This window comes from Juglans regia, chromosome 13 (genome assembly GCF_001411555.2).
Source record: "Juglans regia cultivar Chandler chromosome 13, Walnut 2.0, whole genome shotgun sequence".
NCBI classification, from domain to species: Eukaryota; Viridiplantae; Streptophyta; class Magnoliopsida; order Fagales; family Juglandaceae; genus Juglans; species Juglans regia.
The window spans coordinates 30,208,540-30,224,727 of NC_049913.1; the positions used below are offsets into that span (position 1 = coordinate 30,208,540).

Here is a 16,188-nt window from a genome sequence, read left to right on the forward strand (position 1 = left end):
TAAGAAAGCTTCAGTTTTTAAACATGCAGAATGAAAGAATAACAGCAAAATTAATGAAACAATAGAGGTTTTTTCCTCAACAATTTTAATGAGAGATCTGGGTGAGGAGAGTGAGACGAGAGGGACTTTCATATGGGAGATAGGAGATGGGCAAGGAGAGCTCTGTTTTCAGATGGGAGAGAGGAGATGGGCTAGGAGAGAAGAGTTCATTCTACTGTGTGTCGCGCATCCACTATTAACCCATGGGTGGGCTATGTGGCAAAATATTATTGATGATTGTTTTGAGCCCTTAATCAGCATGACCGGTGAGAAGATATTCCCTTAATTAAATTGATTTCTAAGTTGAAATTAATTTTATCTGAGCGTTAAAAATACCACGTTAACAATAATAAATGTTGAATACATAATTACTAATAGAGTGGTCATTACCTAGAAGGTTACCTCTCGAGAGCTGCCTTTTTTAATTTTAATTTTTAAAAATTTTGTTTGTTTTTTAATCTCTAGACATTTAGGTCTCGTTTAATTATACACATAAAATGATATGATAATAGTAGTAAGATAATTTGTGAATAGTAATAAAATTTTATATTTTAATAGTGATAGGTTAGATGAAGATATATATAAAATATTGTTAATTTATAGAATATTAACAAGTATTAATAACATATTTAAAATTTTATATTATAATTGTACAATTATTATATAAATAATATATATAATATTTTTTTTTTTCATTCAGTCTGGTCCAGTCTGGAAAAATCCTAAATCATGGACTAGATCGAAACTTTTCGGTCTTCTAAAACGTGGACCGAGATAGACCAGTCTCAGTCTCGGTCCGGACCGAAACGGTTGGTCCGTTCGGTCTGGACCGACCGTTTATCATCCCTAAGAGAAAGACTTGACAAGGGAGTGACCAACACTAAATGGGCTACTATCTTTCTTGATGCTAGAATAACTCATCTACCAATACATACATTTGACCATGCTCTTCTATTCCTTGACACCATTGGATCCAAACAATCTTCTTCTTTATTCAAGTTTGAAGAGTTTTGGGTTAGAGATCCTTCTAGCTTTACTGTCGTGGCTAAGGCATGGGACAGAACAATAGCAAGTCCTCCAAATTATGTCTTTTCTTAAAAACTCATCTCTGTCAAAAAAGCTTTAAGGATCTGGAATAAGAATCATTTTAGTCATATTCAAACTAGAATTAGGGAGTTTAATTATCATCTTGTGGCCATACAAAAACAAGATCCCATTGACCATAATATTTATCTTGAGGATTGCAAAAAATAATGCTTGAATGAACAACTCAAGAGAGAAGAGATCCTTTGGAAAAAGAAATCTAGACTGCAATGGCTCACAACCACGAATCTTAATACCAAATTCTTTCACATGACCTCCACCATAAGAAGAAGAATGAACAATATTCATTGTCTTAATGACCAGTCTAGTCAATGGGTTTATAACCTTCCCATTATCTAAAATAAGTTCTTGGAACACTTTCAAAACACCTACAAAACCTCAGAACCTGACATTCCAGTTAACCTGGATAACCTCTTTCCTGAAAAATTCTCAGACAAACCCCATCATCAAAGGCACCTGGCCCAGATGGATTCACTGACTTTTTCTACAAACATTATTGGAGATTGTGAATGATGATTTTATTAAAACCATAAAGAACTTCTTTATCAAGGAACATGGTCTTAAGGAGTTAAATCAAATCCACATTGTATTCATCCCAAAATCAGAATCACCCAGTACAGTGCACCAATACAGACCTATTAACCTCTCCAATGTGTACTATAAGGTGATTGCCAAAATGCGAAGTTTTTTCTCGTCTCATCAGTAGAGATGAACACTTGGACAACATCCATGGTATAAACATCAACAAAAGAGAGCCCTTCATTACCCACCTATTGTTTGCAGATGATCTTATTTTATTTGCTCGTGCTAATAGGAATAATGCAAACTCTCTTCTCAGGTGTCTTGATAGGTATTCTTCATGGTAGGGTCAAAAGATAAACAAAAACAAATCTTCCATTCATTTCAGTAGAAACTCTTCCACCTCCACCACTAGATCAATCAAAGGGATTTTAGCCTTCAAAACTTCCACCTCCAAAATCAAATATCTTGGTCTCCCTCTAAGTTTTGAAAGACCAAACAGAGTTAACTACACTGAATCCTAGAAAAAATTTCAAAGAAGCTATCAGGTTGGAAGTTTAAGCTTTTATCACAAGATGGCAAAACTACCCTAATCAAATCGGTTGCTAGCTCCATTCCAACTTATATGATGTCAAGCATCTTGATTCGAAAGTCCATCTCAAAATATATTGAAAAATTTCTAATGAGATTCTAGTGGGGGTGACCCAAAAAAATTTCACAATTTCACTCCCAAGTTCTATAAATTCATTTGTAAACCCAAATCCATGGGAGGTCTTGAATTAGGACAAACTTCTATCTTCAATAAAGCTTTTCTCTGCAAATTGGGATGGAACTTTCTCAGCAATGATACCAACCTGTGAAAATCTCTTATCTCTAAGAAATACGTGAAACAAACATCATCGATGGACATCTCTACTAAACCCACTGGTCCTAAATTCTGGAAAGGATTGATAAAACTCAAAGATTTACTTGCTTCTAGCACTTGCATGCAGATTAACAATGGAGTCAACATAAGATTTTGGTTTGATCCTTGGATCCCTACTTTACCACAACAAATCTCAATTCCCTCATTATCTCTTATAATCCAGGACCCACAACTGAGAGTTTCTGAACTCGTTAAGCTTTTCATGTTGAAAGTTTTCAACAATATTCCCCCAAAAAGATCACTGTAAAGAATTATATTCCCCTTAATGAGGATCAAGCCATCTATCCATTCTACAACTCTGTAGAAAAAACCACCTCTCATATTTTCCTAGAATGCCCATACTCTAGAATCCTTTTGAGACAATCCCCTTGGAGAAATTGTATTCATCAGGGTAGAGTATTCAGGAAGCTGTAATTCAAACCAAGGTGAAGCTATGGTAGGATTCATAGGTGTACATGAAGCCCAAGCAAAAAACTTAAAAAATATCATAATAGAGGGAGACTCCCAGAGAACCTTATCAGTTTTACAAGAAGATCAAAGTTATCAAGATTGGATTACAGAGGGCACTATAAGAGACATGAAATTAATGTTGGAGAAATTTTAGAGCTGAGAAGCAAGAAAAATACATCGTTCTCAGAAACAATGCACGCATGCAATTGCGCAATGGGCAGCTTCCAAAAAAGTTTCTGGAATCATACCCTTAATCAAAATCTCACCATGTCTATTGGATTTCCATAGCAGCAAGGATCCTCTCCATTTTGTAATTAATCATTGTTAAGTAGACTACCTATTTATGTATTCTTTTGTAATCTGTATTAAGACCTTGGTTATCAATGAAGTTTATTTCTCTTGAGAAAAAAAAAAAAAAAAAAAAGACAAGTGTGGAACCATCCACCAATTTAGCCCCGAAATTTTTAAAATAAAACTCAGAACTTTATTCTTTTTTTACAGTTTTTATATAAGGTGAACTTAATAAATATAGTCTTGGTTATGTGGAATCTTATGCTTGGTTTGTTTTCGCAACATTTTTTTATCTTATCTCATATCATCTAATTATTACAATATTTTCAAATTTCTATAGAAAATAAAATAAACAATTCAACTTTTTCAAATCACAAAACAAAAATAATAGTAAAAAAATATATTTTAATAATATTTTATTAAACTTTCAAATTTTATCCCAACTCAACTCATCTCATCTCATTTGTGAAAATAAACTAAACCTTAGGCATAGGGGCAGCAGAGCCATACTTGGCTTGCCCGGCCCTTGCCTGGGGAGAGTGGGGGCATCAGCTCGCATGTGGCAGGCAGACAGGCGGACGACCACCCATGGGAAATGCTGTGGATGGGTGTCAGGTTGGGCCTTGGGGCTCTCCCGAGTTTCATATGTCTGTTAGGCTCAATATATATATATATATATATAAACATACACACACATTACATATATTTAAAAAATCTGTTTAATAAAACAACATCATTTTGTTTAGGTTATGAATCTTTAAACTCTCCCGACTCAAATCTCTCTCTCTCTCTCTCTCTCTCCATGCATTGAATAGTAAACAGTTGAAGTTTTGATAGTAGACGGACAACCTGAGGGCCAATCCACCCCTCGGCATCTGAGCGAGGCACCTGCCAAAGCAAGACTGGTTCGAGGCCCGGGAGCTCAACTCAACCCCACTGGCCATACGGGGGTGGAGGCGAAGGCCCTGACTGCTTGCCTGCTAGGGCAGGTAGCACTTCTAAGGTCTGTGCATTTTGATTTCGTTGTGTTGTTGTTGCCATAACTAGGGTGTTCCTTGCTTGCTTGATTAAGTCTTTAGGCCTTGTTTGGATTTAAAACTCAACTCATCTTATCATTACAACGTTTACAAATTTCTAAACAAAATACAATAAAAAGATTTAACTTTTTTAAATAAAAAAATAAATAATATTATAATAATATTTTATTCAATTTTCATTTCATCTTATTTCAACTCACTATCTAAGGAGATGTCTGGAAATAATTTTCATATCATCTCATCCCATCCTATCTCATCTTTTCTTACACTATCTCATTTCCTTCTCAAATATCATTCAAATACAAACATTTTCAAACTAATCATTATAATTTTTTCAAACTAATTATCACAATTTTTTCAAATTTCTAAACAAAAAACAAAAAATCATTTCATTTTCTCAAATCTCAAAATAAAAATAATATTATAACAATATTTTAACTTTATAATTTTTTTATTCAACTTTTTCTTTTCCTTTCCCAAAACCCAATAAGCCTTGTTTGGATAATGAGTTGATTTCATCTCATCTTATCTTATAATTACAACTTTTCCAAGCTTTCAAATAAAGTAAATAATTCAACATTTTCAAATCTCAAAACAAAAATAATATAAATGAAATATATTCTAATAATATTTTATTCAATTTTCAACTCTCATCTCATCTCAACTCAACTCACTATCCAAACCTCTCTGCAATGCAGGCGAGTTTTTGATGTCAGCCTCAATTCTTCGATTTCCAGATTGGAATAAGAAGTTCATGGTCATATTCCTTACATCTAGATCTCATAATAATAAACGTTGTGGGCATTAATGTGAACGTTGAGGTCTACATTATTTAGGGTAACAATAAATTCAGAATATTTAAGGGCCGATAATTGTAGATAATCTTAATTCATGAAGGAGATAAATAGGTGGAGTGGATTGTACAATAATCATTATGATGTTGGTAAATCTCTCAAATGTTATTAAATGCTTGTTACATTCTATAAGATCTACTTTATGCGTTTGGTTCTCTCTCTCTATGACTAGAGTTTGAATATAATAATGATATACTCATAATTATTTTACATATAACCAATGTGACAATTAAGACTGTAAAAATAAACTAGAGAATCGGAGAATCGGATAGGTTTCTTTATTTTAAAAACCGGTCAAAATTGATCTGGTTTCTGTTTTAAGTTTTTCGACATCGGACATGACCGGTTCATATATATAAATTAAATTAAATTTTAATATTATATATAATATTTTTTACACTATATATAATTTTATATAATATATATAATTATATATGAAACAAAGTTATATTATAATTTATAACATAAAATTTAAATCTTAAACATGAACATTTGTTTGATCATATGTTTTAAATATAAAGTATATATATTAATTACACTTTAAAACCTAATAAATTCTCAACATATTCAATTTGATAAATACATTAGTAGTACTAATATACATTAGTATATTAATTATATTTTATGGTCTAATACTAATACTATTAGTAATCTACTTTAAGTCTTTATAAATTACCATATAAATTACTATAATATTAGTAAATAGTATTAGTTATATTAATACTATATCACTATATGATACTATAGTAATACTAATACTATTAGTGATATAATTATACTAATACTATTATATAGTTATACTAAATTAAAATCGTTATAACAAATACTAATATATAGTTATATTAATAACTATAACTAATACTAATATTTATACACATACTAATAGTTTAATATAGTTATACTAAATCACTATAACTTATACTAATATAATTATACTAAATCACTATAACTAATACTAATATATAGCTATACTAATACTATTATATAGTTATACTAATCACTATAACTATATATAGTATTAATATGACTATTAGTATAGTTTATAGTATTAGTAATAATTTAGTATCAATGTATTATTATATTTCATAATGTATAACATATAGTATTAGTATCACTATAATATATATATATATATATATACATACTATATGCAGTAGTAACCCTATAATAGTATAATATATAGTACTAGTATATATTAATATATTATGAGAGTTATATATTAAACCGGACCTGAACCGGTAAAACCGGAACTACTAGGTTAGAAGGGCAATTGGGGTGGTACTGGTTCTTGAGAATGCAAAACCAGTGTATATCAGTTCAGTTTCAAAATTTGTTCAAAATTGAATCGAAACAAACTGGTTACACCCCTAATGACAATACTATTTCATTAAAAATATTCTTGATTTATATATTTAAATTTTAAATAATTACCCTTAAAAAGCTATATAAGAGTCATAAATATATCATTAAACATTTGGATAAAATATTTATTCACAAAGAAGAAAGTGAACGGTTTTTAGTCATAATTTTGTAAATTGGCTGGCATTGTTTTTGCAGGGAACCATTTTTATGTTAGTGATATTTTTTTAATGAGAATTACACAAAAATTAATAAACTCACAAATTAACATGTGATTTGTTAGATTTACTTTATAATAAAAGTAATTTTACAATTTAACGTATTACATCAAATCACATCATTTTATAGATTTATATTTGTGTAATCTTTATAGACTAAAGTATTTTTCTTTTTTAATTATTATAGTGGAATATTTTTGCTAAATATTTGTCATGTAATTGGAGATTCATTGGACTGGATATATAGTGTGATACATGTAATAAATGACATGGAAAGAACGTGCTTAGTCAACTTTTGGGAAAAAAAATCGTCACAATTGATTTCCAATAAATAATTAATACCAAAAAATGTAAGAGTGGTGCTAGAGACACAGAGACTCTACACATATTTTCTACCAAACAATATTTTAAGCTTTTTTAAAACAGAAATTTGCTTCTATTTATAATTTCAAACAACCCATTTAAACTTTTCTAAAAAAAAAAGAAAAAAATTCACAAACTCAATAAAAATATTTTTCTAATCATTAAGTAAAAGAGTTTTGTTACACAACTTCCACCATACTCTACACTCTATATTTTTTTAAAATTTAAAATTTTAATTTTTTTAAAATTTTTTTTGAGTTTATTCTTTTTAAATTATTTCAAATTTTTTATTTATTATTTATATAATAAATATTTGACAAAAGAAAAAATAATAAAAATTAAAAAAAAAGGTGAAATATGGAATGTAAAATATGAGAAGGTTGTGAAGATTTGTTCTTCTCAAAATATAATGGAACGATTTTTCCGGCTCTCCAACGGAGTCTATTTTTCATCAACAAGGCTAAAGATATTTTTCATGCTTTAATAGCGATTGTGCCAAGTGGCAGAAAAAAATGTTCAAGTGATATCACTCAGTTAGTATTCAAACAATTTAGAATTCAATGTTGGTATATTAAAGTTAATCGGCCCTTGACTTTATGTTCTTAGATAATTCTCATTTTAAGTGAAATACACGGCATTTATTTAGTTTAAAATATTAGATACTGTGGTCATTGTGTTTGACATGCAAAATAATTAAAATATATATCTTTTCTGGTAAATAAATACTGTATTCTAATTTAGGATTGGTAATGTTAAACGCGGCTAATAAAAGAAATGATATTTACAGTCATAGAGTATACAAGTGCCGCACACTCCTCTTGAAAAAATGAATAAATATGTGATTCATATGAAAAAATTAATTTTTTAATAATAAATCTCACTCTTTTTCCAAAAGAGTGCACGGCGTTTGTGCACTTAGGTTGTGTTTGGATATTGAAGTGAGTTGAGTTGAGTTGAGTTGAGATGATAAAATATTGTTAGAATATTATTTTTTAATATTATTATTATTTTGAGATTTGAAAAAGTTGAATTGTTTATTATATTTTGTATTGAGATTTGAAAAAATTGTAATAATGAGTTGAGATGAGTTGAGATGAGTTTGGTAACCAAACTCACCCTTAATGACTATATCTAACATTACTTCTCGCAAAAACAACATGAAATAATAGAATTAGGATTTAGATAACTTGATAAGAATATTTTTTATTTTACTTAAATGATTAAAGAAGTGAGTATTAGTAAGTTATATATACTTTTTTAATTTGTTCTTAGTAATTAAGGATATTAAAAAAATACTTAAAATAAAATGATAGTAAAATGATAGTAATCATATCACTACACTTATTTTCAAAATGATCTTTTTACCTTTGTATTTGTGAGGAGTTTATCCTGAAAGTTCTCCAGACCCGAATTTAGGCTCTAGGAACGAAAGTCGAAAAAATCATACAATATTTTGGTATTTTGTCATCAACTATATATTGCTCGATCTGCATCAATCGACCTTGATAGTTTATATATGCTCCACTTTATTTATTTTGAGTATTATTAATTAGAAATTTGCTTTTTCTTTTTCAAATATATAAATACTTGGTTTAATTAGATCAATTACTCAATCTATATTTGAGGTTTTTGAGAATTTAAATTGTTTATATATGAAAGGTCAGGCGCAACGTAAGATTAGTTGAAAAATTAAAAGAGTAATAGAAATTATAGTTATAATCGTGAATACGCAAACGTCATGCAATCATTTTGAAAAAAGTAAATAAATACGAAACTTACATGAAAAAAAAATTAATTTTTTAATAACGAATTTCATTCTTTTTCAAAACGACTGCATGACACTTGCACACTCAACAACTATATATAAAAAACATCCACATTGGTTACACTCTTGTCTCCAAAGATGGCTTCGCTTGCTACTAAGAATTCCTTATTTACCGTTCCGTTCCGTTCCGTTAAGAATTTCTTATTTGTTAAGGAATATTCAAACTTGCAACCTCGACAAACAAGTTGCTCGCGTCCTATCTCTACACCGTTTTAATATGGATCAAATCAAGCGAAGAACCTCTTCCGCTTCAAACTGAAACCTGGTGGTTGTAGGCTTTTCCATGACTATGTATATGTAAAATAATCACGGAGAGAGTATGTTGAATTCAATATGTGACCATGGAGTTTGCTCACAAGTAAGACAAAATATGAGTTGTCGTGGCCTCTCACTACTCTAGAAGTTGTGCATAACTGACGTCGGATTATTCTGACGGTTAGCTAAACAACAAAAGTTAAAAAAAAGAGTAAAAAAAAAAAGAGAGAAAAAAAATAAATGAGGTCGAAACATCAAGAGAAATAGAATAAAAGAGAAAATAGAGAGGTGACTGAGAGTTAAGAAAAAATAGTAGAGCCACGAGAGGAAAATGAAAAAGAGATTGTAGAGAGAAACATAAAAATAAAAGTGAGTTTAGAGTCTGAGATTAGGGATAAACTCTGAGAAAAATGAAAATAGAGAGAAAATTCTAAAATAAACTCTGAGATTAAGGTTTGCTTGTAAAAATTGAATAATGTCATTTTAAAGTCTACAAGCCAGACTTAAATAGTCAAGAAAACGATATAATTATGATCAAATAATAAAATACGTAATAAAATAAGTATATAGCTAAAATCTAGCTAAAAATCCAAAATAAAATCAGTCATCAAAATAAACATTATCATAAAACAAAATATAACCAAAAATAGAAAAATAACTTATAATGACGATTTGGAAGAGAAAATGGCTGATTTTTGAGCTCAAAATTGGAACTACCAGGCATGGCTTGGTGACTATGATGTGCGTGCCAAAAATAGCTTTCCAGATCGGGGTTATATGTGTGATTCTGACACTCATAGCTAAAATTATAATCAAAACACTAATATCGCTCTATTTTCTTGTCCGACTGAGAAATATCAATCTTTCCTCACCAAATCCCATTTTCTCGTCAAGAATGTTGTTTCTTGCCCATTGGAGAGGAATTTCATTTTCTCACCTAACCGAGGAATCTTCATATTTTTTTATCGATTTTGTGCTGATTTACCTTCTCGAGATAGCTTAGTGCTATTAATCCTTAATCTGTCAGCCGAGCATCATCATGCCCGAATCCTCCTGCATCAATAATTATATATATATATATATATATATATATATATATAGTTTCTATCGGTTATTTAGAGACTAAACATTATCAACTTATTGATGCATGTAAATTAGCGAAATAGGAAATTAGAAATATTCCATGAAAAAACAGATAATAATAATAATATAATTGAAGTAAATACATTAAAAATGTTTAAAATTGTGAAGAGTGAAAAAGAGAGGTTGACCCAACACAAAGTTAAATGGTCGACTCGAACTTGACTGCCATCTTTAATTATGGGTGCTGTTATTTTGCTATCTCAAATGTACCCTTCAAAGTTATTACTAACTTTTGTTTTATATGTTCTTTTATTTCTAATTGAGTTGGAGAAATTTCCCTCCGACGATAAGAAAATGACATGAACCGATCTAACATGTGATGATTTGAAAATTACCATGTGTCACTTAATGACATATATTTTTATTGATTTAAAATATATATTCTTACATGTTCAAGAGATACGCAATCTGTATGTATACTGTATAGACGAAGGAGTGCGACCAAATTAAATTTCAGGAGAATTTCAGTTTAAATTTTAAAAGCTTCTGTACCATATACCATGTACGTAATCTTATAAATTAAATTATACTACGTAGATGATGTGCAGTATAAAGACATTTTAATAGAGTTATTCAAATTCCAATAAGAATCACATGCTCAATAGTAGCAGCATCATTAACTTCATGTTCTATTTTGCTTGCAGCCATAATAACCTCTCTCTGTCATCTCGCAGAACCACTCCAATCTCAGCTTTTCTCGCATCAGAAAAAATTGCCCCATCAACATTGAGCTTAGAAAACCACTTGGAGGTAACTTCCATTGAGGCACTTTCCTAGTATCATTTGCAGTAGCAAGTCTAACCTCATTAAACTGTAAAATACACGAAAATACATGCTAGAAATCAGAATCTAAGGAGACGTTTGTATTCACAGCTCATCTCAACTCATCTCACTACTATTCATTACTATTTAGCAATTTTAACTCACAAATCTCACTACTATTCACAACTCATCTCATTACTATTCACAATCCATCTTAACTCATCTCAAGTTATCTTCGAATCCAAACGTCTCCTAAGATAGCAATGTTGAATACAAAAATGGTGAAAATATACCTGCGGAAGCCATGTTTACAAAATGTAGATAGATAGATCTTCTCCTCCTTGCTCCTCACAAATTATCAGCTATCAATGGGGCAAGCCAATGGACATATGGAGAAGAGGAGAGACCTAGCCTCTTATAAATGAAAACTTATGGAGTCCACCCATTAAGGACTCAAATTAATATGGGTCTATAAAAATTTCAGAATAAAGACCCTTACTTTTTTAGGCCTACATACGTAATTATACCACAATATAAATAAGATATAATCCTATATTACTAAGGTGCAATAAACCCCAAATGATCACTCAACTTAATGGGTTAAAACAAAATACCATTGTGAGCTATATATATGTCTAACCCGTTTTATAAAATATGCAATCAAATGAAGCCCATATTTAAAAATATTCTAACATAAACACCTTATAAATGACAAAGCATGATTGGCTACCTCCATGGGATCAACAAGAATCTGCTCCGTTTGCATTTTGTTGCGTCTGGACCAAACACTCTAGCTCAACAAAAACAACATAGTAAACTCTGTGAAGCATCACAAATCTCACAATTTCCATGAAAGTCATTGGTGGCTGAATATTTTGCAGTAAGGGTAGAAATTTCTGCCATAGTTCTTGGATTTGTGGGCACCACAGCAAAGCATGAGTAACATCCTCCATAGCTTCCTTGCAAAAACAACATCCATCATCCACTGCTACCTTTTTCTTCTTCAAATTAGTAAGTGTTGGCAGAATTTCCTTACAAGCTTTCCATGTAAAAGTTTTGACCTTCCTAGGAACTTTCATCTGCCATAGACTTCTCCACAGTTTCTTATCTTGCATATGTGTTGAGCTTTCCCCATCACAACTTGTATTCAAATTCTAAATCATATGGTAAACACTTTTGACAATAAACCACCCATTTGATTCTTGAGCCCAAATCCACTTATCCATGTACTGTGTAGTCGAGAGCCTAATCTCGAGAATATTATCAGCCATCCTTGGATTGAAGAGAGCCCTAACATGCTACACCTTCCATGTTCTTGTTATTTGATCAATAAGGTTGTCAACTATATCCTCCTCATTAGCATCTATCACTAATCTTCCATCCAGCTTAGGTTGTAAAACTCTATAACCTGTACCCATGAATCATTCCAAATCTTAATATGTTCACTTGTCCCAACTCTCCACCTGCAACCTGCAATCTGCCATCAGCAACCTCTTAGCTTCAAAAATACTTCTCCAAGTATAAGATGAATTTGGGCCTAATTTGGATTGGAAGAAAGATCCATTTGGGAAGTATTTAGTCTGATAAATCCTTTGCAACAAAGAATCCTCATTTTGCAAAATCCTCAAACCTTGCTTAACTAAGAAGGCCATATTGAAAAAATGCAAGTCCTTAAATCTCATTCATTGGACAAACACAACCTTTTCCAGCTTAGCCAGTGCACTTTGTTCTCATCACTCTTCTGTCCCCACCAAAATCTTGTCATCATCCCCTCCAATTCTTTACACAAACTCAAAGGTAACATAAAACAACTCATAGCATAAGTATGAATGGACAAAGCTACGGCCTTTATGAGTATTTCTCTCCCTCGTGAAAAAAAGTTTTTTTTCCAACTCTGTAATTTAGTCCAAACTCTACTCTTAATATTAGCAAAAGCCATTGACTTAGATCTTCCCACAAGGTTTGGCATCCCTAAGTATTTATCATACTGCTGAAAGCTACTAACTCCCCATAAATTTAACAACTCTCTTTGTCTAAGTGCATCAATATTCTTTGAAAAAACCACAGCTATTTTGTCCTTGTTAATTTTTTGTCCAGAGGCTATCTCATACTGCTTCAAAATTCCTTGAATGTGCCTAGTTGTCTCAATATCAGCTCTACAAAAAATTATGCTGTCATCTGCAAAAAGGAGATGAGTAACCATAGAAGCTCCTCTACACACTCGAATCCCTTTCACATTCTTTTCAATAAAGAAATTAACCCTTATGTGCATAGGAGAAAAAAGTAAGGGGATAGTAGATCCCCTTGCCTAATACCCCTAGTTGGAATAATAGGCCCATGAGAACCACCTTTAATCAAAACTGAAAATGAAATAACGTATAGAGTAAGAAGTTGAAAACTCTTCGTTTAATTACACAAATAATTTTAAGTCATCTTATTTTATCATTATAATTTTTTCAAGTTTTCACATAAATTATAATAAATAATTCAATTTTTCAAAATTTTCAAATAAAAATTATATTAAAATATTATATTTTAATAATATTTTATTTAATTTTTAATTCATTTGATCGTTACGAAGATTTGTGTAAGCAAACGATGAATATGTCAAAAAGAATTGCTACATATATAAAAAGATTATATAAAACTAAACCCATAAATTAATATAATTTAATATGATTCGTTAGGTTTATTTTATAATAAAAATAATTTTATAATTTATCATACTATGTCCAATCACAATAATTTATAAATTTATTTTTATCCCATTCATCTCTGGAGAATTTCCTATGTCGAAACGACGAATGTAAGAGAGAATTTTAGAATTTCCTATGTCGAAACGACAAACGATAAATTTGTCGAAACGACAAATTTCGACACTGTTAAACCTTAAAAACAAAGCAGTAAAAGAGAACGAAAGACGGATAACGCAGACAACAGGCTCGCTGCAGCGATTCAGCCATGGCAATTTCCGCACTGTCTTGCACTCTCTATTCAGCTTCAACTGTGGTTTTTTCTCTTTCCCTCTCCCATAAATATCTCTGTTTGTTTCTTGAGAAAACTTCTGATCAAGAGAAAATTTTAAAATAAATTAACTTCTAGAATTTAGTTAGTTTAAAAAAGAAAAAGAAAAACAAAACAATTTCCTGTTTGTTTCGCGAGAAAAAGAAAGAGAAATTGGAAGAAAATAAGATTTGTAGTTTTATATCATTTACTTACTCGATTAACTTAATACTAAAAGTTATTATTATTATTTTTTGAAATGTAGAGGATTGAGGCAAGAGCTTGGAATTCATGGCGGCCGAGCTGCCCTGTCCGCCCGCTGGTTAATATTTAAATTTGAATCTCACTGCCAATTGTTTATTTTCAAAATTAAAGCAAAATTCCTTTTTTCTCCTCCTTTTAGTGATTCTAATTCCCAATACAAATCATTTACAGGTAATGTCCCAAATACAAAAGGATGGTCCAGGCCGGCGAGTGTGGCGGCGTAGGAAATTGGTACCAATAGAAGCCCCTTTACATAATTTACTCATTTATTTATCTTATATTTTTTAGAGTAATTATAGTAAAGGAAGGAGAGTTGATAACTTTTCAACTCTATGGTTGGAGGCCTTGATGTAAGATTAAGGATCGTCATTTTCTGCTACAAAATCAAGTGGCTGCGCACTATATTTATGATCTTACAAAGAAACATATGTTACATGAATGCTCCCTAATGAAGGGAGGCCGAAATGGGAGTTTTCTTTTGATCTTGGTTGGTATATTTGATTCATGGTGCTCATCTGATATTCATTTAAGAATTCTGCAGTGGTTTGTTCATTTCTCCACATGGTAGTGTGTATATTACTGTCTTCGAACATTGACAGCTGGGTATTTCACCCTATCTGCTGCGTTGAGCTAAGTACTGCTGAGATTGCAATAGGCAGATCCTGCCTTACATCAAGAGGGAGAATCTTCAGAGATATAACTGGCAAATGCATATGTTGTTCTGCTGGTAATGGGAGCAGTATTTCTAGCCTAGTACCAGACTTTTGAAGTATCAGGGAGGGTCTTTATAAATTGAGGAACAAATGTTCAGATATTTAATAGTCGAACCTGATTGCAAACCAGACATTTAATGACCAAGATGGGACATTTTAAGCTTCAACCAAGTCAAGGGAATGAAAAGTTCTTTGTGAACTTTGTGGCAAGTTTGGTTACTAGACTAGAGATGCTGCTATTATAGAGTTGAACTTCCCATTAAGGCTTGTTACTGCTAATTTAACTGGATTGACCTACTGTGTCCTGTAGCATGTTGGTCTTGTAACCCCTATAATCAAAAGAAAAACCTTTTGATTATTTGCTTCAATCATGATGAATATATTCACAGCCAAGCTAGAAGCTAGGCAAGCAGTTTTGTACTGTTGCTTATGAGACCATAGTCAGAATGACTATGTCATCGGAAAAACTTCTAATGCTTTGCACATAAGCACTATCCATAATTACTAATGCATTAGTTTTCTTTGTTTCAGACAAAGAAGGATGACATGTTGCGGTACAAATTGGAGCGAATTCCTTTCCTTGAGGAGCAGATGAGGAAGGTAAGGGAAACAGGGAAGCTGTTGACAATGGACATTGAAAGATTGTTACTCTCGGAGGATAACCGGTTTGATTTTGTGAATGAGGTAGCTGCTGAGGCCAAGGAATATGTTGAGAATAACGTGGACGAGTATGGAGGTAGGAAAAAAGCCATCCTTCATGTGCTCAGCAACCGTGTGAATGATGCTGGGTTTTACCGACCAGAGGCATATGAAGAATCTGATCCCTTTAAGCCTGGCCCTGATTACCTGAAAGAAGAATTTACATAGGCTTAGATGGATTTACTATGTCACTGAGAGTTGTAATTGTCAGCTTCTGTAGGACTGTCATTGTATTCTTATCTTTCCTTGTCCTTCCATACCGTTTTACAACGGCCGAGCTGAGCTTGCAATCTGAGTCTGAAAATTGAAATGCATATATATGAGAAATCTTGCCAGCAAGCTCCATTGGGTGCATCAAGCTCCAC

General features: G+C 31.6%; 1 protein-coding gene across 2 annotated transcripts; it reads left to right on the plus strand.

Moving 5' to 3' along the window:
* Positions 1-14,036: 14,036 nt before the first annotated feature.
* Positions 14,037-16,181, plus strand: LOC108993975 (protein PLASTID TRANSCRIPTIONALLY ACTIVE 7). 2 transcript variants are annotated; one of them, XM_018969049.2, is made up of 4 exons: positions 14,037-14,153; positions 14,413-14,469; positions 14,583-14,642; positions 15,656-16,181. In XM_018969049.2, exons 1-4 carry the CDS (start codon positions 14,106-14,108, stop codon positions 15,989-15,991), a joined length of 501 nt encoding a protein of 166 aa, XP_018824594.1. In that variant the 5' UTR covers positions 14,037-14,105; the 3' UTR covers positions 15,992-16,181. The 2 variants fall into 2 exon arrangements, with proteins under 2 accessions (XP_018824594.1, XP_018824595.1); XM_018969050.2 differs by having other exon boundaries at positions 14,040-14,150.
* The last annotated feature ends 7 nt before the right edge of the window (positions 16,182-16,188 follow it).